Here is a 23396-nt window from a genome sequence, read left to right as displayed (position 1 = left end):
TCCGCCCTACTCCTCAATGATCACTCGGGTCACTCCATCCTGCCCCGGTTGGAAGGAACAGGCGCCTACAGCCCCAATGCATCGGGACGGTCCCCAGGTCACCTGGGTCCGCCACAAGCATCTGACCCGGTACTGACAGGCTGCGGCCCTCCCCACTTCGCCTCCACCCCCACGGTGGGGGAGGGGCGCTCCCGGGAGCCGGTGGCGGCGCGGGTGGGTCCGCGTGCCCGCCGCGCGTGGCTGACAAAGAGCGGGGACGCGTGACCGAGGATCGGCAGGGCGTCGGTGCCACCGGCGGATCTCTGGGAAGCCGGAGGCGACTTTCCCTGCCCAGCCCTGCCCGTTCCTGCAGGTCCCTCTCCTGTGCCCCATTTTTTCCCCCCAGGAAACACGCCTCCCTTTGGCCGGGGCAGCGGCCGCCCGAGGGAACCCGGGCTCCGCGCGCCCTGCGTTCCCCGCACTCCCCGTGCTGCAGGTGCGAGGCCCGCACGGCCGCGGTGCCGGTTGCCTGTCAACCCGCCCGCCAGCAGCCCCGGGGCTGGGGCGCGGCCGCCCCGCTCCAAGGCTCGCCGCGCAGCCGACGGAGGAACCGGGACCCGGAGCCCGCCCCACGCCTTACCCTGTGAGCGCGAGAAGGAGGCCAGCGGGCGGCTGCGGTGCGGCGGAGGGGAGCGGCTCCCACAATGGCCGAGCTCGCGGCGCCGAGCCCCCCGCCCCCCGCGCCCTAGCGGCGGCGGCTGAAGCGGAGCCCGCGCAGCCGCCCAACCCGCTCCCCACCCCCGGCGCCGGCGCCGCCCCCCGCCCGCCGCGCTCTCCGCCCTGCACCCCGCCCGCTGTGCCCTACGGGTCCGCGGCCCCGCGCCCAGCCTCACTGACCTCGTGTCCTCTCGCGGTCCCTCCCCTCGCAGCGCCCCGGGGCTCCCAGGGTCAATTCTCACCCTTCATTCCCCGCCCTCTGAGCGACCGACCTCTCCGCCCCGGGCCCGGGGCTGCTCTCTGACCCTGACCCGCCTCTGGGAGCTCTTCTCCGCCAGTCCCAGGGTGACTCTCCCAGGCTCGGGCTCCCTGCCCAGCGCAGCCGGGGTTCTGGAATAACCCCAGCCTGCCCTCCTGCACACTTACTCTAAAACCACATTCTGTCACCCCTCCTGGGGCACCTCTTGGAGAAGGCCCTAGGAAAACTGAGCCCAGGAGAGACTAGGAGGCTCCATTTCCTCAAGGGGTAAAGAGAAGAGGGGAACCAGGCCTCATGAAAAGAATCCAGTCTCTTAATAGTTAGAGACACTTATAAGGCAGCACCTTGCTTGGAAGAAGCTTCTTCCACTGATAAGACCTTTATTAAGTGTGAGCTAGTGATGTAGGCATGTCTTCTATCCTCTGTGGTGCAGATTAATGAATGTCCCTAGAATGTTTCTGCATAGAAACAGCCACCATACAGGGATGCCTTCCGGTTACTGTGCAACGTGCTTTACCTGGTTGATATCAGGGGTAGATCTCTTCTGGTTCATTCAATCAACAAATATGTTCTGAACGTCGACACACTAGTTACTGAAGATACATAGCTGAGCAGAATGCATCTGATTCCTGCCCACCGGCCTCACAGCATTTACAGTCCAGCAGGCAAGTCGAAGGATCATTACGGCATCCCAAGAGACAGCATTATGATCTTTCACTTGCGAATGCAAAACTAAAACCAGATGATTTACTCAAAGGTCCTCCAGGGAGGCAGAGGCAAAGGATCACAAGTTCAAAGCCAGCAGAGAGACCTTGCCAGAAAACTCAAACCATGGAGGACATAGAGGTGAAGTGAGAAAAGTCAAGGATTATTGGGTTCAAGGCCTACATACTTGAGATCCTGACTCAAAGAAAAGCCAACCCTCTAAAAGAAGCCACTAGATAGATAGATAGATAGATAGATAGATAGATAGATAGATAGATAGATATAGTTTATAAATCCCAAATACGTTTTAATTTTTATTACATTGTGTGTGCGTGCATATATGTGCCATGACTCACAGTGTGGAGGTCCAGGAACAATTTATGTAAGTTGGTTCTCTCCTGATTATTTTATTATCTAAGTATAATCTGATGTTTATTTGGGATATTACTGACCATAGTAACAACTAAATTTTACCAAACATTTTCTTTTTAAAGAATTTCATACATGCATAGCATCATGTATTTTGGTCAAATCCACCCCCACCCCCGTTCCCTCCCTTCCACTTCCTCTCCTCTTCACCCCCTTGTATACAAGCAACACCAGGTAGACTCAGTAGGTTTCAAACAGAGCACTTCAGGGGTAAAGAGTAGTTGAATTCAGTTCTTAGCATCCACATGGTGGCTTCCGATCATAGCAAACTCTGCTTCCAGAGAATCTGATAACCTCTTCTAACCTCACTGAGTGCCAGGCATGCATGTGGTGAACATTCATACCAACAGGAAAAACACTCATAAAAATAAAATAAATAGATCTAAAAAGAAAAAAGTACATTAAGTTGAGAGAGGAAAGTGGGTGGGGGGAGGAAGTGGAAGGGAGAGAATGGGGGTGGATTTGATCAAGCTACATCATGATGCTATGCATGTATGAAATTCTTTAACTTAAAATGTTTGGTGAAATTTAGTTGTTACTAAGGTCAATGATACCCCAAATAAACATCAGATTATACTTAGATAATAAAATAATAATAAAATAAAGGTTCTGTGAGGCACAGAAACATCAAGCTTAAAAGTCATCTTTCGATTTAGAAATGAGTGCCATAGTGCTTGTCCAGTGAGACATGACTGTGGGCACCAGGGTTTGGGAAGCAGGCTGAAGAGGTAGGAAGAGCATGGGGAAACAATCCCTAGGGGCAGGGAGTGGTGGGGTGTGTTCTCTATAGACAAGGCCCACTGTAAGGCTCAGGAAGACAATTGCTAAAACCCTTAAGGCCCAGCGTATCTGCCTAGAGGACATCTAAAGGTTTTCCTCCTTCCATCCCTCAATGACCTTCCCAATTCTGACCACTAGCCTAATCCTGAATTATTCATGCTGCAAACTGCCAGAAGGTGGAGCTTCCAGAACCTTCTGGATTCAAGACATTCAAATGTAAATCCCCAGGGCTATGTCTCTAGCTCCAGTTGTACTACCCTGGGATTGAGCTACTGGTAAAATGTGCCAAGATTTTTGTAGCTGGCTGTGGGCCGATGACCTTGGGCTACTGGGCTTCAATTCACTTCAGCAATCTTTTGTTGAGGAATACCATGTGCACGGGAACACAGAATGAATCTAGTCAGGTCCTTGTACTCTGTCACAGGACAATAGAGATGGCAGACACTTCGGAATGATTGCCTTCCAGAGGCGCCCTCCATTGTGCCCCTCCGCCAGATCCAAGCAGGCCGTTACTGATTCTCTCAAGTGGACTTTGAATCTCATAGCCTAGACGATGGGTTTGGAAGGAGCCCAGAACAGCTTCTCACCAACATGACTATTGGGAGTCCTGACTTAGTCCTGAAACTTGCGCCACACTGTTTCATCTCCACTTGGAGAATGGTGTTCACAGACAGAAGTAGTCAAACACTCCCAGGAGCTAGCCGCTGAGTTTTGTACCTATAGCTTGTAAAAGGATCAGAAGCTGGAGCCACATGATGGTGAAATAGACCTTTAATCCCAGCACTTAGGAGGCAAAGCCAGATAGATCTCTGAGTTCGAGGCCAGCCTGGTCTTCTCTTCTAAAGGCTAGGATGGAAGGCATGTGCCTCTGTGCCTCTGTGCCCAGATTTCTTTTGTTACTGTTTCTTGCTTTTGCTGTTGTGGACTTTTTTGTTTGTTTGTTTGTTTGTTTGGTGTTTTGTTTTGTTTTGTTTTTGTTTTTGTTTTTCGAGACAGGGTTTCTCTGTGTAGCCCTGGCTGTTCAGAAACTCACTCTGTAGACCAGGCTAGCCTCGAACTCAGAAATCCACCTGCCTCTGCCTCCCAAGTGCTGGGTTTAAAGGTGTGCACCACCACCGCCCGGCTGTTGTGGACTTTTTGTTGTTATTGTTGTTGTTGTTGCTGCTGCTGTTTCAAAACAGGGTCTCTTTGTGTAGCTTAGCTGTCCTGGAACTCCATATGTAGATAACATTGAATTTGAACTCACAGAGATCCTCCTGTCTCAGACTTCTGATTGCTGGGATTAAAGACGTGTGCCAGGACACAGCTTTTGTTATTGTTCTTGATGATGGGTGTGGTAGTTGTTGGTACTTAGGAGTCAAACCCAGAGCCTTGCTTAGACTAGGCAAGTCTTCTGCCACAGCTACCCCACTATTCCGATTCTTGCCCTATATAATGATGACATAGATTTGGGTCACATCTGTATCTCTAGATGTCACCTTTTCCTCCTGGCACTAGATGTGCCTACTCAGCTGCCTGTGTGACATCCCTAATCCCTCTTGAATGACTGATCTGAAAGACATAATAGAGAGAAATGTTGGAATAACTGTATTACAGTGATGGGGTACCTGAAGAGGCTCTGGTTTGAAAGGGAAGAAAGCAGGATATTAAAGTGGCAGACATGGAGACATGGCCGAGGCAGGATTTGCTAGCCTGTTCCAGGCCTTTTGTCATCTGGGTTGCTGTGCTACATGAGTGTTGCTTGAGAGCCAGGCATGGTAGTAAATGTTGTCATCTTAGTCCTCTGGGAGCAGGAGAATCAAGAGTTCAAGGCTAGCTTGGGCTACATAGCACATTTGAGGCCAGCCTAGGAAACTTATTTCAAAAAGCACTCCCACAACAAGGTCAAGAACAAAAGCCTGTGGAGGAAGGACCTGTACTTACTTTGTCTCTGTTTTATCTCCCATTTCCAAGAATGTGTTAAATAAATAGTCCTTAATTAGATGAATGAATAAATGAATGAACAAACGAATGAGTTAATTATAACCCCTGAGACTGTGGTCATCACTAGGTCAGAGGCATGACAGTGAAAGCTGTGGAATCAGGCACAATAAAAGAAGGGACCAAATGTGTGGCACTAGCCCATAGTTAGGCTTGATTGTATGAAATAGACAGAACCACCCAGGTACCCAGCAATGGCAAACCTGTGAACCTGACAGACTCTAGAGTCGCCTAGCCTGATGGACAAACCTCTGGGCATATCTGAGGGGAAAAGGTTGAATAGAATCTATCAGATATTGAGGTTGGGGGAGGAGTTCGCTGAGCAGGAGGATTCACCCTAAATGAGGGAGGCACAGTTCCATGTACTGTAGCCCTAGACTGAATAAAAAAGGAGAGAACAACCAGATACAATGTGACTAGCTGACTCTCTGGCCCACGCCTCCTGGCCCTTATGGAAGATAGTTAAAACTGAGAGCTAAAATAAACCCTTTGTTCCTTAAGTTGCTTTTGTCAGATACTTTGTTGCAGAAAGGAGGGAAGTAACTAACACATCCCAGATCCCGGGTTCTCTTTTAAGCCTGCCACACTCCATGAAGTAATTTAGGAATCAGGCACCAGCCTATTCAAGATTCCTCCCTCCCTCCCTCCCTCCTTCCCTCCCTCCCTCCTTCCCTGCCTCCCTCCCTCCTTTCCTCCCTCCCTTCCATTTTCCCTTCTGGCATCTGAGACAGGGTCTGGTTACACTGTCCAGGCTAAACCCAAACTCACAGTTTTGCCTCAAGCTCCTAATGCTAGAATTACCCATGTGCCTCATCAGGCCCAACCTCTATGAATTTCTAAATTGGGTATGGATCTGCAGTCTCAACACTTGGAATGGGAAAGGTTCCCAGTTAAACATTTACTAACGTGTAAACAAGCTTCTCCTTCCTAATTTACATTTATTATTATTATTATTATTATTATTATTATTATTATTATTATTATCAGTAGTAGTAGTTTGGCTTTTTGAGGCAGGGTTTCTCTGTGTAGCCCTGGCTGTCCTGGAACTCCCTCTATAGACCAGGCTGGCCTCAAACTCACAGATGTTTGCATGCTTCTGCCTCCCAAGTCCTGAGATTAAAGGTGTACCACTACTGCCCAGCTTATTATTATTTAGTTTTAAAAAACACTTTATTTACCCGGGTAGTGGTGGTGCATGCCTTTAATCCCAGCACTTGGGAGGCAGAGGCAAGTGGATTTCTGAGTTCGAGGCCATCCTGGTCTACAGAGTGAGTTCCAGAACAACCAAGGCTATACAGAGAAACCCTGTCTCAAAAAAAAAAAAAAAAAAAAAGGGGGGGGGAGCATTTTATTTATTTATTTTTTATGTAAATGGATGTTTTGTCTGCATGTGTGCACCATGTGCATGCAGTGTCCTCAGAGCCAGAAGAGGGCATCAGATCCCCTGGGATTGGAGTTTGTTTTGTCTATAATAATTGTCTATAACTGTTGTGAGCTGCCATGTGGGTACTGGGACTAGACCATGGAGCCTTGAAAAGAGTAGCCAGTGCTCTTAACTGATGAGCCATGTCTCCAGACCCTCCTTCATATTTTCATTATCCATGTGTTCCCTTGAGCAATAGAGCAAAGAATGGTTGGCTGGCTTCGAGTTGTATACTCTTTGGAGGAGGAGGGTTCGAATGGCATAAAAAGAGCTGTTGACAAGCTCACAGTCTCATCAGCAAACTGGATATTAGAGAAAGATCCACATCATGCAAAGCCGTTACTGCCTTTGGTCCAGACTTCCAACACTGGTGTCTTGCACTGATTTCCCTCCTGGATGGTGAGGCTGCAGCCTATGATTGGCTGATTTTATGTGCTTACTCCAGTCTACAGCCACACATAGTGGCCTGAGATATGTCAGCAAGATACTATCTAGATTATTCCAATAGGCTGCAGGTCAGTCTCCATGCCCTCTGCTGCAGGCCTCGGAACACCTTCATGTGACACACATTTTTATCCATCCGTTCCATATGTGATGTTGGTGAGGCAATTGCAAGCCTTGCATGAAAGCACTCAGTGATATATGCTATGGTGTTTCTAAAATGGTGAGTAGCAAAGGATAGCATAGTCCAGTCTTGTGCCAGGAAAACTCAGGGTGAAAACGCTGTGTTATTTCTCCACAAACCATGGTGGTGGTGGTGGTGGTGGTGGTGGTTTTTTTTTGTTTGTTGTTTTTTGTTTTTTTGGTTTTTTTTTTGGTTTTTTTTGTTTTGTTTTGTTTTGTTTTGTTGTTTTTTCGAGACAGGGTTTCTCTGTGTAGCCCTGGCTGTCCTGGAACTCACTCTGTAGACCAGGCTGGCCTCAAACTCAGAAATCCACCTGCCTCTGCCTCCCAAGTGCTGGGATTAAAGGTGTGCGCCATGTTGTTGTTTTTAACTTAAAAATTCAACTTTATTGAGATAAATTGGAATGGACAAGGTTATGTACATCTACAATCCTAGCATGTAGGAGTCCAACATAGGAGAATCACAAGTTCAAGGCTAGCCTGGGTTATATAGTGAGGCCCTGCCTCTAATATGCAAAGACACCCATCCATCCTGGGGCTGGAGAGATGGTCGGTAGTTGAGAGCACTTGTTGCTCTTCCAGAGGACCTGGGTTCAGTTCCCAGCACCCATAGGCTCACAACTATCTTTAACTCCAGTTCAAAGAGATCCAATACCCTCTTCTGACCTCTGCAGGTTCCAAGCACACAAGTAGTACACAGACACAACACTTACACAGGAAAATATCAGTTTTTTGGTTTTGTTTTAATTGAAAACAAAACCATCTAAACGTGTGCCCAAGTGAAGGGTCTGGTTAGATGAATCTTGAGAACAGTAGTCACAGCAAAATCACTACTCCAGCCAAAACATTAGCCACGCATAAAGGTTGCCCCATAATGGTGACTTATTTTTACCTTTGTAATTCAAGGTCATTTTAAATTTATAGCAAGTTACAATGAGCATTGGGATCCCAAGGACCCTTCCTCCAGTGCTTACATCTGGCATACCTATAATCAGAACTAAAAGCAAGCGATTGTTGCAGTACAGAGTAAGATGTGGGGTTTTGTTTGTTTGTTTGTTTTTTTGTTTTCGAGACAGGGTTTCTCTGTGTAGCCCTGGCTGTCCTAGAGCTCACTCTGTGTTCCGCGCCCCTTTTCGAGTCCCCTTCGCCTGTGAAAGAGACACGTGAGGCAGTGTTCGGGTGGTTACTACGAGGCTTTATTCTTGTATCAGCAGAATCGGAAAGACCCAAAGCCCGGAAAAGGCACTGCTATATGTACCCTAGAGTGGCATGTTCACTTCTGATTGGCTGTTCACTCATCACCCCATATTACGCCCTGGGGATGGGCAGTGACTTTGGTGCGCTTTTGCCTTTTGCACCTGCACAGTTAGTTGTTTACTTGTGGGAGTACAGGATGCCCGCGCCATCTTGTAATGGCGAATGTTGTCACGCTCACTGCGACTCCTAACATCTCCCCCTATCTATATATTTAAGATGGAACAGCCTATTGCCTATCAAGCGCAGCACCAACTCAGTGAGGGAAAGCAGAGGTCTGATCCCCTGTGCAAAATGAGATATTGTAATGGTTTACTTCCCATACCCATCTCGATGCCTTTTGATGGGGAAAGGGAGCCTCCGCCCTGGGGCGCCACTAAGGGAGGAGGTTTCTTGGCATCAAACCTTTGTGCAATCAGGCATACTTTCCACACTCGTGGAACATTCCCTGTCGAGTACCCACTCGCAACACCTCTAAATATTCAGGTACCACAGTTATTCAGGCAAGGGCTGGCTAGACTTAGACCTCTCATCGACCCAGTGCAATGGGCTGAACCCTTGGGGTGCACTGACTGAGGGTCTCAGTCATCAGTTACTTTCTTAGCATAAATAGTCAAATTTCAGGGGGAGATGCTTGTTCAAGGCTACGAGTGCTTGGGCGATAGCAGCCTTGTCACGTTTTTGTTGGGCTCTGAGCTTACAGACCAACCATAACATGAACACTAATCCACAACATAGGGCTGCACCAAACAGACCTATCCCCACCCTTTAAGAAAGAAAGAAAAGGCAGAGGTAAGCCAAGAAGTAAAATCGCCAGGGGTGATGGGGTCCACTCGTGTTCCATTAAGGCTCGAAATCCGGATCTGCACTTGCTGCTGCATCTGGTCCAGCTCCCCAGTCCAATTCCCTTGTAAATAAGCAGAAAGATTATGGCTTTGAATAAATGTATCATTCATAAATCTCAGAGGTGTAACACATAGATGTGGGGTTGCTGACACGCAGCTCATTTGAACCACATCCGTGAGCTGCTCCACATGGGCTTGGAGCAAATCAACTCTCTGATTGACCAACAGGATGCCTGATGCCAGGTATGCATCTACTTTCTGTAGAATGGTCAAAGCCTCAGAGGTCTTTTCTGAGATTTGATTAACAACAGTAGCTGCTGTAACTTTATTAACCATGCCTGTGCCGGCTGTCACAGCTGCAGCTGCAGAGATGGTAATAGCAGTGATAATGGCTGCAGTAATGCCAAAGTCTCTTTTATGTCTCAATAATGATGTAGTAGGGAAAGTTTCATGATCAGCTTCTACTGGGATGGGCACAAAGGTAGGCACGTGCACAACCAAGGCTAGGTCTAGTGATCCATTCCAGCATTGTGCCAAAAAGCATGTAACATTCTTACAATCCAAGATATCAGAATTATTTTGAAAGTTGGATAACATAAAGAAAAATGGGGGGTCCACACACACCGACACCGGTTGTGCAGATGCATTCCTAAACACCTTATTAATTTTAATGTTATTCCAATGACTAGAGATATTAGATCATGTAGCTGAAACATTTTGTACTTCATGAAATATACCATTCAACAAGACAAAGGCAGATACACCTTTTTAAACATTCTAAACAGTAGCTACAACACATAATTTAATTGTGTTGGAGCAGGGTAAACTCAAGAAAATACACATATGATTTAATTACATATACTGTCTTCTCAATAGATGAGGCATCTGTAAATATAGTAAATATAGCAAACATCTTTTCTATGGTCTGCATGCATAGTAAATTTTAGGAAATATAAAAGCATGTATAGAGAAAAACTGTAACATATGATTATCAAATTTGTCTAAAATGTTTGTCATGTAATAGGCCAAATTTAATAATTCAATAACCAATTTAATTGTTATGTGGAATAAAGAATAAACCTTTTATCTAAAATGTTTTTAGGATTTTATCATATAAACTTTATTTGTAAATGAAGAAAGACAAATCCATATTAATGGTTTCTTTTGTCAAAGGGCTGTTGTGGACATATGAGTAGTAATAACACAAACAGCCAACAATTTATTATAGTCTATATAATTTATCTGTTGATAACTAACAGCTTACTTTATTTTCAGCAAAGCTATCTCTCCTTTATAGTTACTTGTCAAGGGGAATTAGGACTTGCATCCCTTTGAAAATATCAAAAAGAGGTTTAAATCCTCCTATGGTAAGCTTAAGATGAGGTTTTAGCCAATTGATATCTCTAAACAACTTTTAAAAATCACTAAGAGCAAATCAAGATTAAAAGTAAACCATTTTCTTTTTGCATGTACACTCACAAGCCAGAAGATGGCGTTAGATCCCCACCACAAATGGTTGTGAGCCACCATGTGGTTGCTGGGAGTTCAGCTTTTATATTTTAAATTATAAGTCTAGCCTTTAACGGCTGAGCCATCTCTCTAGCCCCAACTATCTATTTCTATTAGAATTTTCTGTGTCACAATCTGATTAGGATATAACTGAGGTCTCAAATATTGAAAGACACTGTCTTTGAATCTTTTTGGAGCAACAAGTACTCTAAAAAAATTTTTTTAAAGCTCGTTATATTGAAGCAAAGGCTTGCGGAAAAAACTTCTTTAGAGAAATCCACTAATAAAGTATCATACAATGAATAATATACACTAAAAGATTTAACCTCTTAATTTTTTGTATTAAAGCAACAACAATATTTATATATATATATAATGTAAAACAATTAACCATTTTCTGAAGCAATTATTTCTAACAAATATCGCTTCATGGGCTCTTAAAAATTATGAATAAATTTACTGACTGTAAACCTCTCACCTTTACCAGAAATGTAAAGGGATGGTATAAAAACATCTTTTATATCTATAATAATTCTATAAGCATTTACTGAAATGGCAGCTGGAGTAGGCAAGTTAGGCTGTATAAATCTTAAATTTGAACTTTATTTTGGATTAATTTAATAACCAATCTTTTTTAGTCCAATGAATATATTGGATAAAAGCCAACCTTATTCTCTAACAATTGTTACATATATTAGAGGAATCCAAAGCATCTCATTTTTAACAACTTTGAATATAAAGGAATTAAAACAATTTGAACAATATTTTATCAGCAGGTACAGTTATACTCATGGAGGGAAGTAGGCATAATTTTAATGTCTCCAGCATAATCATAACTTTTAGCCCACAGACTGTTGTAAAGTCTTAGGGTCTTAGATTTATCCCTCTTTTCACAAGAAACAATGAAGACAAAAGACGAATTCCGGTAAACACATTTCTAGGACCTGGTTGTGAAGACCCAGGACAAAAGGAACTTTTGGCACCTGAGCTGCAGAGCTCAGTCTGCATTGTCTTAATTCAAATGTAAATGCGCTTAACCTCCCTCCAGCCTGTTCTCTGAGGCTTGGCTAGGCCTGAACTGTGCGATTTTGACTTTAACTTTAACTTTAAACCTTAAATTTAAACTGTAAACCTTAAAAGACACGTGTTGTATCTTTTCTCTATAAACATAGGCAAATCAAAAAATTTCAAACTCTCGGTTGAACTACCAACTGTAGCCAATGGAATATTGGCAGTTTAACTATGTTTTTAAGCCTCTTTTGTAATATTAGAGTATAACCATATTTTTGAGAAACAAAACCAATCTTTAACGATGTGAGCAATCTATTTTCTCTAAAATCAACACCAAGTAGATTACCTTTATGCTATAAAGTTTTGCTGCCACAAAACAAAGTGTAAAATTTAATGGAAAACTTGTAGCATTATATAACTCAGGCTGCTGGCGGGTGCGCCGTGAGGACGGGGCAACCAAATAACACTCAATAGCTGTAAACAACGGCAGCACTGCAGAATTTGAATGTACTGGCACGGGAACAGGCCAAGATCTAACTATGGCCCATAGTGGTATACTTATCCCCAAATCGAACATCAGTATCAGGAGAATCAGAGCCGTCATCTTGTATTCTAGCTTCATTCTTCACAATCTGCACCAGCTATGTAGGGACCCAAATTGGATTGTCTTCACCTGTGGAGTAAACACAAACAGCTCCCCTCCCCGGCCATGGCAGGGGCTTATTGCATCCCAGACTTTGGAGAAGGGCCGCAGCCATTTCTAAGTTTGCTGCTGCAAGTCCTGCCTTAGTGAGGAGGCCTCCCAGGCTGCAACAGGCACTCAGCCAGTCTTGTAGCCCCTTGTTCCTACGAGGGACAATGGCTGCACGGCATTCAGCTGTGGCATTTTCAAAGATCATCTGTTCTATCACTGGCATTGCTTGCTTTGGTTCCCCAAAGATTCTTCCATAAAGGGGTGGGGGTCCTTTTGTCCTCCACTCTCTCTCCACCAGCCGGTGGAGGGTCCTTAACCTTAACAGGCTTTGCAGTAGCCTTGTTTCTTTTGAGTACTCTTTTCTTTGACCAGGCTCCTTGGCCTTATCTGTTTCTCCAGGCTCTTTAGCCTGATCCCCAGGCTCCATGGCCTGATCTCCAGGCTCCTTGGCCTGATGCCGGCTAACACGCTCTGTTTCTGATATGCTAGGGTGACCCTCTCCTGAAACCTCTTGACTTGCACTAATAGCTGAAAGCAAAAGCAACTCAAACAAGAGGCTAGCTAGTGGAGCGGCAGTGGTGAGTGAAAGTCCGCTCGCAACGAAGGCTTCCACCCCAGGCATATCTCTCAGAGACGTACCTCGTTCCTGTAGTCTTTTAACCCGCCCCGAGTCTCGGGGGTCTTCCGAGGCGCTTTGAAGAACCCGGGTTTTGGCACCAAATTGTTCCACTCCCCTTTTTGAGTCCCCTTCGCCCGCAAAAGAGACATGTGAGGCAGTGTTCGGGTGGTTACTACAGCGAGGCTTTATTCTTGTATCAGCAGAAGCGGAAAGACCCAAAGCCCAGGAAAGGCACTGCTATATGTACCCTAGAGTGGCGTGTTCACTTCTGATTGGCTGTTCACTCATCACCCCATATTACGCCCCGGGGATGGGCAGTGACTTTGGTGCGCTTTTGCCTTTTGCACCTGCGCAGTTAGTTGTTTACTTGTGGGAGCACAGGATGCCCGTGCCATCTTGTAATGGCGAATGTTGTCACGCTCACTGCAGCTCCTAACAACTCTGTAGACCAGGCTGACCTTGAACTCAGAAATCTGCCTGTCTCTGCCTTCCAAGTGCTGGGATTAAAGACGTGCGCCACCACTGCCTGGTGTAAGATGTGTTTCTATGTCACTGTATCTACCACATTTGGACTTTTACCACCATAACAATAAGCACAATAGCACACATAAGTGGGGGGGAGCTCACCAGGTGCCGTCCTTCCCTAAGGATTTCTAGACAGTTAAAGCTTGACAGGAGACCGGGCATAGTGAAGTATGCCTTTAATACCAGGACTCTGGAGGACAAAACAGAAAGATCTCTGTGAGTTCAAGGCCAGCCTGAAACTCACTATGTAGTGATGTAGACCAGGTTGGTCTTGAATTTACAAAGATTTGCCTTCTACATCACGAGTGCAGGGATTAAAGTCGTGTGTCTCTGTAGCTCTGTCTTGAGACAAGGTCTCACTATAAGTATCTCATGTTGGCCTCAAACTGATCCTGCTCCCACCTCTCAAAGCTCTGAGATTGCACATGTACCTTGTTGCCTCCTGCCTTTTGAGTTTTTTTTTTCATCCCTTCAGATCCACATTACAGCTATTTTATCTCTTCCTTTTTATGGCTGAATAAGTCTCCCAAAGTGTATTTGTTTTTCAGAACTGTTCCAATAAATCTTCCCAGACTTTACAGCTTAAATTAATAAATATTTATTCTCATCCAGTTCTGGAGGGCAGAAGTTTAAAAACTGAGGTGTCAACATAGCCAATGGCTGCTCTTTCCCCTGAAGTCTGTAGGGCAGACTGTTCCCTGGGACCTTCCAGCTTACACTGTGCTGCCCAGACAAGCTTAGAGCTTCCTAGATTCCAGCAATTCTTCTGCCTACTGGGACTATAGGCATATAACACTCCAGGTACACTTTGAGGTTTTTCATTTATTTATTTATTTATTTATTTATTTATTTATTTATTTATTTATTTGACAGCTTTTCATATAGCCCAGGATGAAGTCACTACATAGCTGATAGCTGAAGCAAGCAGCTCCCAGCCTCCTGTAACTCTGGCTTGAGGGGTTCTGACCCCCTCTCCTGGCTTTTGTACACACACACTATTTTTTTTTTCAAAAAGACATTTAACATAATTACCTCTGAAAAGACCTTTTGTTCAAATAAGGCCACATTACCCAGTCTAGGAAGTCAACATGTGCACATGTGTTTTGGGGAAAAGGGCTCAAGCTTAAGTCTTGAACCTGATATGAACATACTGACTGCCACAGTTTGTTTATCCATTTATCTCACCTATTTGTGAGACACTTGTTTTCCTGTCTGAGCTGTCATAAATAAAACCTCTATGTGCATGTTTGTGTGGACATCTTTCCTTTATCTGGGACAGACACCAAGGAGTGCAACTCCCAAGTCATATGGTCATGGTATATTTCATTTTAAAGAGAATATTTTACAGGTTCTGAGAGGCTGCTCCATTTATTCCCCAGCAGTTGCATAGGAGAGATTTGGTGTTTTCACATCCTTACTGGCCACGGTTCTTTAATTTGAGTGCTTCTCACAAATGAGCAAGAAAATTTCAAACTCTTAATTTGTGTTTTTCAAGGCTAATAATGATATTTTCTGTTATTTCACCTGCTTATTTGCCCTCTGTGTTTTTTTAATTTAGAGAAATGTCTCTTTCACAGTTTTTGCCCATTTTCTTTCCTTTTTTTTTTTAAAGATTTATTTATTTTATGTATATGAGTACACTGTAGCTATTTTCAGACACACCAGAAGAGGCCATTGGATCCCATTACAGATGGTTGTGAGCCACCTTGTGGTTGCTGGGAATTGAACTCAGGACCTCTGGAAGAGCAGTCAGTGCTCTTAAGAGCTGAGCCATCTCTCCAGTCCTTTTGCCCATTTTCTAATTGAATTATAAGTCCTTTGCTAAATATTGTCCACTAGTCTATTGTATGTATTTTTCCTTTTTTTTTTTTTTTTTTTTGGATTTTCGAGACAGGGTTTCTCTGTGTAGCCCTGGCTGTCCTGGAACTCACTCTGTAGACCAGGCTAGCCTCGAACTCAGAAATCTGCCTGCCTCTGCCTCCCAAGTGCTGGGATTAAAGGCATGCACCACCACTGCCCGGCCTTTTCCATTCTTTTAAGTGGGGTCTTTCTTCTGACTCAGCCCAATTTATCTTCTTTTTCTTTTTTACATCTTTTTTTTTTGTTGTTGCTGTTCTAAGAAAGACACCCCCCCCCCATAACCCACAACTGTCTACAAACTTGTGATCCTCTGCCTTTTGAGTGAGAGTGTGCATCACATCCTGCCCTGACTCTTTCTTAGATCATGTCTTTTGGTGTCATGTGTGAGAACTCTTCTGAGACCCAGGTCCTCTTGAAGTCATCCTATGTTATTTTCTAAGCACTTTATATCTTTTACATTCAAACCTGTGTTCCCTGCTGAGTTAATTTTTATATAAAGCACGAAGTTTAGATTGTGCATGTATGTGTATAGTGGACTATTGGGAGGGAAGTCTGGGCAGGAACTCAAGGCAGGATCTTGGAGGCAGGAACTGAAGCAGAAGCCATGGAGGAGTGCTGCTTACTGGCTAGATCCCCATGCCTTGTTCAGCTGTCTTGCTTTCTTCCTTCCCACTGTTTCTTTCTTTCTTCCCTTCCTTCCTTTCTTATTGTTATTGTTTTTGGAATCAGGGTCTCACTATGTTCTTGGTGTCCTGGAACTTACTCACTCTCTAGACCAGGCTGGCCTCAAAGTCCCAGAGATCTGCCTGCCTCTGCCTCCCAAATGCTGGGATTAAAGGCGTGTGCCACCAGTGCTATCAGAACAACAAATCCTACTGAGGCATTTTTTCTCAACTAAGAATCTCTCATTCCAGATACCTCATTTCTAGGTTTGAGTCAAGTGGACAGAAACCAACTAGCATACCTCCAAAAGTGCTTCAGAAGGTCATCTTAGGAGAGAAATTGGGTCATCTTTGCCTTTTCTTCTCGTGTGTGTGTGTGTGTGTGTGTGTGTGTGTGTGTGTTATTATTTTTGGTTGTTTGTTTTGAGGCAGGGTCTTATTATGTAGCCTCAGCTGGAATAGACCAGGTTGGCCTTGAACCTGCCTCTGCCTCCAAAGTGTTGACGTTGGGGCGGGGGGACTACATACTCTGTAGTCCACTGGCAGAGTATGCACAGCAAAGTCCCTGGGGTTCTTACTGTGTCTCAAAGGATCTCAGCTTGTAGCCTATAGCCCTACCCGCAAGCAAGACAGTCGAAGTGACCTTAAACACCCTGGGAACTTGGCATTGCCTTCACCTCCTTACGGAAGCAAGTCCTTTTAGTCTCATTTCCAGAACAGAGAATTCTCACCCATATTCAGGGTTTGCTCTGGCAACTACTTTTCTTGCTCAACTAGTTTATCTAGAATTTCCAAACATTCCTCAGCAGTCCTCTCATTGGCTCGTCTACACTGTGTGATAGATAAAGATTCCTCAGAGGCCTACTGAACTCGGGGCCAGCAATAGACTCCAAGGCACAGTCAGATCCAGTATTTTCTTTCAACTCTGAAAACTTTTGGCTTTGGTTCTGGCCATCTTAGTGTTGGAAGGGATGTGCTCTGTCTGGTCAGTCCAGCTCAGTAGGAGTTTTTGTTTTAGTCGGTTACGTATGTGTGAGAGACAGATTGGGGCAGCAGGCACACGATGTGGCATGCTATCAAAGTCAGAGGACAGCTTTAGGAAGTTGGCTCTTGCCTTCCACTTCATTGAGACAGTCTCTGTCTGTCTGTCTGTCTGTCTGTCTGTCTGTCTGTCTCTGTCTGTCTCTGTCTCTCTGTCTCTGTCTCTCTGTCTCTGTCTCTCTGTCTCTCTCTGTCTCTGTGTCTCTCTCTCTCTCTCTCTCTCTCTCTCTCTCTCTCTTTTTGTATTTTTTGAGACAGGGTTTCTCTGTGCATACCTGGTTGTCTAGGAACTTGCTCTGTAGACAGGCTGACCTCGAACTCTCAGATGTTTGCCTGCCTCTGCCTCTGGAGTGCTGGGATCAAATGTGTGCCACCACCACTGCCCAGCTTCAATCCAGCTTTTAAAGTGTGGATTCCATGGATTGAACTTGGGTTGTCAGTTTTGTGCAACCTTTACCTACTGAACTATTCCTGGAGCCCATTAAAGGCTCTCTATATCTGACACAGACCTTCTCAAATACGTTTGTTTCCTTCCTCTTTTCCTCAGCTCCCTCACTCTCTTCCTTCCTTTTTCTTTTCTCACCTTCCTTCCTTCCTTCCTCCCTCCCTCCCTCCCTCCCTCCCTCCCTTCTTTCCTTCCTTCCTTCCTTCCTTCCTTCCTTCCTTCCTTCCTCCCTTCCTTCCTTTCTCTCTCTCTCTCTTTGTTTTCAAGACAGGGTTTCTCTGTGTCGTCCTGGCTGTCCTGGAACTCACTCTGTAGACCAGGCTGGCCTGAACTCAGAAATACACCTGCCTCTGCCTCCCAAGTGCTGGGATTAAAGGCGTGTGCCACCACTGCCTGGCTCCTTTCTCTCTTTTTAATTTGAGGCAGGGTCTATATTTCCCTAGGTAGCTAGTGTAGTGCTCTCTGAAATTCTATGTAAACCAAGTCAGACAGAGATCTGCCTACTCCTGCTTTCTAGAGTGTTAAGATTAAAGAATGGGTCCTAGGCCATCTCCCCTTTCAACTGTAGGGCCGGAGTAATGGCTGTTCAGAGTATTTGTTGCAGGATATTTGATCACACTATGAACTCTGAAATTGTGCTATTTACTGAAAAAAATCTGTTTCTAGTTGTGGTATGGCTCAGCCCTTAGTGCACACCTATAACACCTCTGGATGGAATACACACACATCCTTAGTGCACACCTTTCATCACAAACAATAAAGGTAAAGTTAGTTTGGAGTAGAAAGTACCCATGTTTGAAAGTGATGTCTAATGGAGCAGCCGGAAAAGTGATGAACCAGAAAAATATCTGACAGAATAGGATGATACGTCCAAGTCTCACGGGAGAAGAGAGGAAAAGGAGGCTACTTGTGAGACAGTGGAGAGAGAGAAAGGGGAGGGGGAAGCAGTTTTCCTGGGACAGTTATACAGAGACAGATTGAAGAAAGAACAAGCTAAACACAAATGAAGACAGAATGAGCCAGAGAATGAGATGGAGCCAGAGGATTAGAACAGATTGTCAGAGTTAGTTTGAGACCAAGCAGAGCAATTCAGGAGAGGCCAGGAGAGAGAGAGAGAGAGAGAGAGAGAGAGAGAGAGAGAGAGAGAGAGAGAGAGAGAGAGAGAGAAGCCAGATTGAATCTGTCGGCTTAGAGAGGAATTTAAGCCAGCACAACTGACTTAAACAAGCCAGCCATCGATCAGAAAGAACTAGAAAGGATGAGCTTATTCAGCAGCAAGTCTCAGAGGCTGAAAAAATTCTAGGCCTAGATTAGACTGTAAGGAGGAGGCTGGAAGCTTCCAGGACTAGGCCTAGGTTAGCAGACAAAGGCAGTAAGCATCAGAGATGACAATTACATCAGAAGAATTAAAATACTTTTACAGGTATTGGTTGGTATTACAAAGGACTGGGATCCTGTTCCCAGTACCCACAGGGCAACTTACAACCTTCTGTAACTTCAGTCCAAAAGGATCCAGCTCCTTGTTGTTACTAGGGCACTGCATGCATCTGGTACACAGACATACATTCAGGTGAAACACTCATACACACAAAATAAAATATAAACAAACAAACAAATAAAAAAAATGAAGACTGGAGAGATGGTTCGACAGTTAAGAGCACTGGCTGCTCTTCAAGAGATCTACAGAGTGAGTTCCAGGATAGCCAGGGCAACACAGAGAAACCCTGTCTTGAAAACAAAATGAAACAAACAAACGAAATACAACAAAAATTAAAAAGAAAAGCAAATATGGTACGGTAAATATGTAAGCAGTTAAGCTTACACTGTGTTTGGTACTGTGTACTGGTCACTCACTTGATGGCAGTGTAAGATACTTATTTACCCAAATGTCACAATGAACTCTGGAGAGATTCTTACATTATGACAGTTAGGATGTCATGAAGGGATAAGAAATTGTCAGCCCCTTTATAATTTTATGCTATATGATATATGATATATGTGGATCATCCTTAGGTGGAGACACTTTCGCTCGTGCTTTTTTTTTTTTTTTTTTTTTTTTTAAACAAGGTCTCTCTGTGTATCCCTGGCTGTCCTAGAATTTGCTATATAGACCAGGCTGGCCTCAAATTACAGAGATCTGTCTTCATTTGCCTCCTGAATACTGGGAAATACTTCTTTTCCTTGTCACATTTTTTTTTTTTTCATTTATCCCAACTAAGATGGAGTTGGTAACAGAGACGGTGGTATTGGTATGATAGGGACAACCGTGCTTTTGTTTGGAGAAATGTGGCCTCTGGGATTTTTGGATTAGGAAAACAGTAGAATACTTTTTAAATTTTTCTTTCTTTCTTTCTTTCTTTCTTTCTTTCTTTCTTTCTTCCTTTCTTTTTTTTTCTTTTTCTTTTTCTTTTTTTTTTTTTTGATTTACTTATTTAATTTATGTATGTGAATCCACTGTCATTGTTTTCAGACACACCAGAAGAGGACATCAGATCTCATTACAGATGGTTGTGAGCCACCATGTGGTTGCTGGGAATTGAACTCAGGACCTCTAGAAGAGCAGTCAGTGCTCCTAACTGCCTAGCCATCTCTCCAGCCCAGAAGTAGAATACTTTAAGCTGGGCTTAATGGTCCATACTAGCAGGAGGATGAAAGACAGTGATATTGAGAGTGATTTGAACTGCCGGGACCCAGCTCCAGATGTTTCAGAGGAGAATATTAGTATGTGGCCTAGAGACCCAAAGAATGTAGCTGCTTTCTGCCCTTGACCAACAAACAAACAAAAACAAAAATCTGCCTGAGGCTAAATTGAACAGTTATGGATAATAACTTTGGCAGAGGAAACTTCTAGACAGTCTAGTGTTGACTGTGTTGTTAGGTTATTATTAGTGACCACACTTACATAGATCTAAAATGAAAAGGAGCAAGCTGAGCAAAGAAAAATAAACATAAATACAAAATAGGTGAAAAGTTTACAGAAAAACCTAAATGGATACTAAATGGAATAAAGAGAATGGTAACCTCAGGGCAAGAATCCACCCAGCTAGGCTTACAACTTGTGAAAAGGAATTTTAAAAAAAAGTGAAAAGGAATTACAGAAACTCTTACAGCCTAGTGTAGTATGAATGTTTAATCCCAGCACTCAGGAGGCAGAGGCAGACTGGCCTCTGAGTTTGAGCTAGCTCCGTCTACAAAGCTAGTTCTAGGACAGCCAAGCTTAGGCAGTGAAGGAAACCATGGAAAACAGAAAGCTGATGAAGATGTAATAGGATGTTTCAGCCCTAGCAAGCAGCAGAACTTGGCAGCCTCAGCCATGTGGTTCTGGCTTTAAAGTCAAGGATACAAAAATGGGTTATGGACTCTCCCTCCTCATCTAAGGAAAGTTGCTGAGGTCAGGTATGTGTCAGTGGTGTCCCTGCATGGAGGCCTAGAGAGGCTACTTCCTGAAGCTGAGAAAGTGAAGCTGGGATTGCCTTGGAGACCCCAAGATGTTGGAGATGCCAGGGCTGTGGGATACCGGCTGAGGAAAGCTGCTCTGAAGAAAGCTGCTAACAGGGAGTAGAACCTGCCCAAGAGAAAGAAATGTGTTGTAATCAACAGAGAAGAGTGCTTTGACATCAGGCATTGGAGATGCAGAGTTTGGAGTTTGCGCGGTTGGTTTTTGGTCTTGCTTTGGTTCAGTATTTCCTCACCCCATTCCCTTCACTCCCTTTTGGAATGGTAATGGATATTCTATGTCATTATACATTGGAAGAATGTGGTCTGCTTTTTGTGTTTTGTTTTTGTGTTTTCAAGACAGGGTTTCTCTGTGTAGCCCTGGTTGTCCTAGAACCCATTGTGTGGAGTTCACTAACCTCAAGCCTCAGAGATCTACTTGCCCCTCCTGAATGCTGGGACTAAAGGTGTGTGCTGCCACCCAGATTATAGATGATTTTTTTTTCCTTTTTAGTTAATGTCTCAGGTAGCCTAGGCTGGCCTTGAACTTGCTATGAGGCCAAGGATGTCCTTAAACTCTTTGTCCTTGTGTCTCATCTTTCCAAGTGATTACAAACATGTGTCATCACATCCAGCCTAGTTTTTTTCTAATGTTTTATCATGTTTAATTACTCATGTGTCTAGGTATGGATCTGTAGATGGGTCCTTGAGGAGGCCAGAGCCGTAGCGTGCACCTGAGTCGGAGTCCAGTTGTTCACAAGCTGCCTGACATGGGTGGTAGGAACTGAACTGGAGTCCTCTTCAGAGCAGTTTGTGCTCTCAATTCTTGAGCCATCTCTCTAGCCCCACCCATGGAGTTTTTTGAAACTGAATTATCAATTGTGTGTGTGCATATGTTCATGTGTGTGCCTGTGTGTATGCCTTGTGTGTGTGTGTGTGTGTGCACGAGCACGCGTGTGCATGCATACATGTGTGAGACAAGGTGAGCTTGTGGAGGTCAGAAGATGATTTTTTAGAGCTGGTTCTCTCCTTTACCCTGAACATGTGTTCTAAGGATCGAACTCGGGTTGCCATGTTTCTACAGCAAGCATATTTACTTGATGAGCCATCTTACTGGCCCCTTCTTATTTATTTATTTATTTAAAATATTTAAAAATATATGTCAACAGGTGTTTTACCTGCATGTACATTTATGCACTACATGTGAGGTTGGTGCCACATGAGACTAGAAGAGGGCATTGGATCCCCTGTGACTGAAGTTACAGAGGGTTGTGAGCCATCATGTGGGTGCTGGGAATTGAACTAAGAACCTTTAGCACAACTCGTACTGCTAACCACAGACCCATCTCTTCAGCCTCAAGCTTCCTTTAACATTTTTTTATTACATTAGGATATGATGTATGTGTGTGCATATGCACACATGGAGGACAACATGGGAGAGTTTGCCTTTCATTTTACCATGTAGATCTCAGGTATCTTAGTTTTATTGCCGTGAAGAGATACCATGACCATGACAACTCTTGTTTTTTACAAAACAAACAAACAAAAAAAAAAAAACCAAAAAAAAAAAAAAAACATTTCACTGGGGCTGGCTAATAGCTTCATATGGTGGCATGCAGGCAGACATGGTGCCAGGGAAGGAGCTTAGAGTTCTACACCTTGACCTGAAGGCAACAGAAGGAGACTGTGAGCCACACTGGGCATAGCTTGAGCATATAAGACCTCAACTCTCACCTTTACAGTGATATACTTCCTACAACAAGGCCACACCTACTCCAACAAGGCCATACCTCCTAACAGTGGCACTTCTTATGGCCAAACATTCAAACATGAGTGTATGGAGGCCATTCCATACAACTCAGGTTGTCAGTCCTGGGGGCAGCACCTTTACCTATGGAGTTTTCCCCCTTCCCTTTTCCCTCAAGTTAGATTTGTCAGGTTCTTGGTATGCAGAGTGATTTTGGCTTGAGACCAGGATGTTCTGAGTACAACCAGACTCTGGGTCTCATTTATATTTGTGTTTACTCCTCCTCGGGAAGAGCAAGGATGTTGTCTTCTAATGCCAGGAGGGTGTGAAAGTTTAGGATCTCCCTTTGGTCTCCACTGGCAGCCAGAGCTGGATGGGGGAGGGAGCCCATCTAGATAATATGTAGTTTCTGCATTATGCATTTACTGACTGCACCCTGGCTGGGTGTGGGATACTACCTCCTTCTGACTCCAAGTGGTCTCCACTACTATTGTGGAATGGCATGGATAGCCTCTTTGTTGGTGGATGTCCTGAGTGGATCTCTGATCACCTGGAGGGGAGGGGCTACATCATGGTTAGAGTAGCCTACTCTAGGCTTCCTTCTTGGCCCATTGATGGAGTGAGAACTGTGAGAACCAGGCTGGAGTCAAGACATTGCTGTCCAAACAATTATCTGTCTTTCTAGTACCTTTCCTGGTCTTTTAACTAAAGGAAGCAGGCTTTCCTCAGGATTTTCAGTTGTCACCATTATTGGCAGATTTGGGTTGCTTGGTGTCTCCTGTATTCATTCTGTCATATGTGAGGTAAAAAGAACACTCAGGAAATAACACCAAGTTTCTTTGATCCCAAGGTC

At 44.3% G+C, this 23396-nt stretch overlaps 1 protein-coding gene and 1 long non-coding RNA gene across 8 annotated transcripts in view; both read right to left on the bottom strand.

Annotated features, from left to right (window-relative positions):
* Nucleotides 1–1032, bottom strand: part of Macf1 (microtubule actin crosslinking factor 1) — a 336209-nt gene extending 335177 nt beyond the window's left edge. For 3 of the 7 annotated variants that reach the window (XM_076934254.1, XM_076934256.1, XM_076934255.1), the window contains exon 1: nt 939–958. In XM_076934254.1, the coding sequence (XP_076790369.1) occupies nt 939–945 (7 nt within the window). In that variant the 5' untranslated portion in view covers nt 946–958. Of the gene's footprint in view, nt 1–619; nt 779–938 lie in introns of those variants that run through there. The other 4 variants (XM_076934258.1, XM_076934260.1, XM_076934251.1 and 1 more) reach the window with 3 other exon arrangements.
* Nucleotides 1033–8070: 7038 nt separating this feature from the next.
* On the bottom strand, nt 8071–17498 carry LOC143442357 (uncharacterized). The gene is made up of 2 exons (XR_013110467.1): nt 13456–17498; nt 8071–12956 (listed from the first exon to the last, which is right to left on the bottom strand). It is a non-coding gene; the product is annotated as an uncharacterized LOC143442357 (long non-coding RNA).
* Between the last annotated feature and the right edge of the window lie 5898 nt (nt 17499–23396).

Source organism: Arvicanthis niloticus, chromosome 5 (genome assembly GCF_011762505.2).
Source record: "Arvicanthis niloticus isolate mArvNil1 chromosome 5, mArvNil1.pat.X, whole genome shotgun sequence".
Classification (NCBI taxonomy): domain Eukaryota; kingdom Metazoa; phylum Chordata; class Mammalia; order Rodentia; family Muridae; genus Arvicanthis; species Arvicanthis niloticus.
This window is presented reverse-complemented; position numbering and strand designations above follow the sequence as displayed.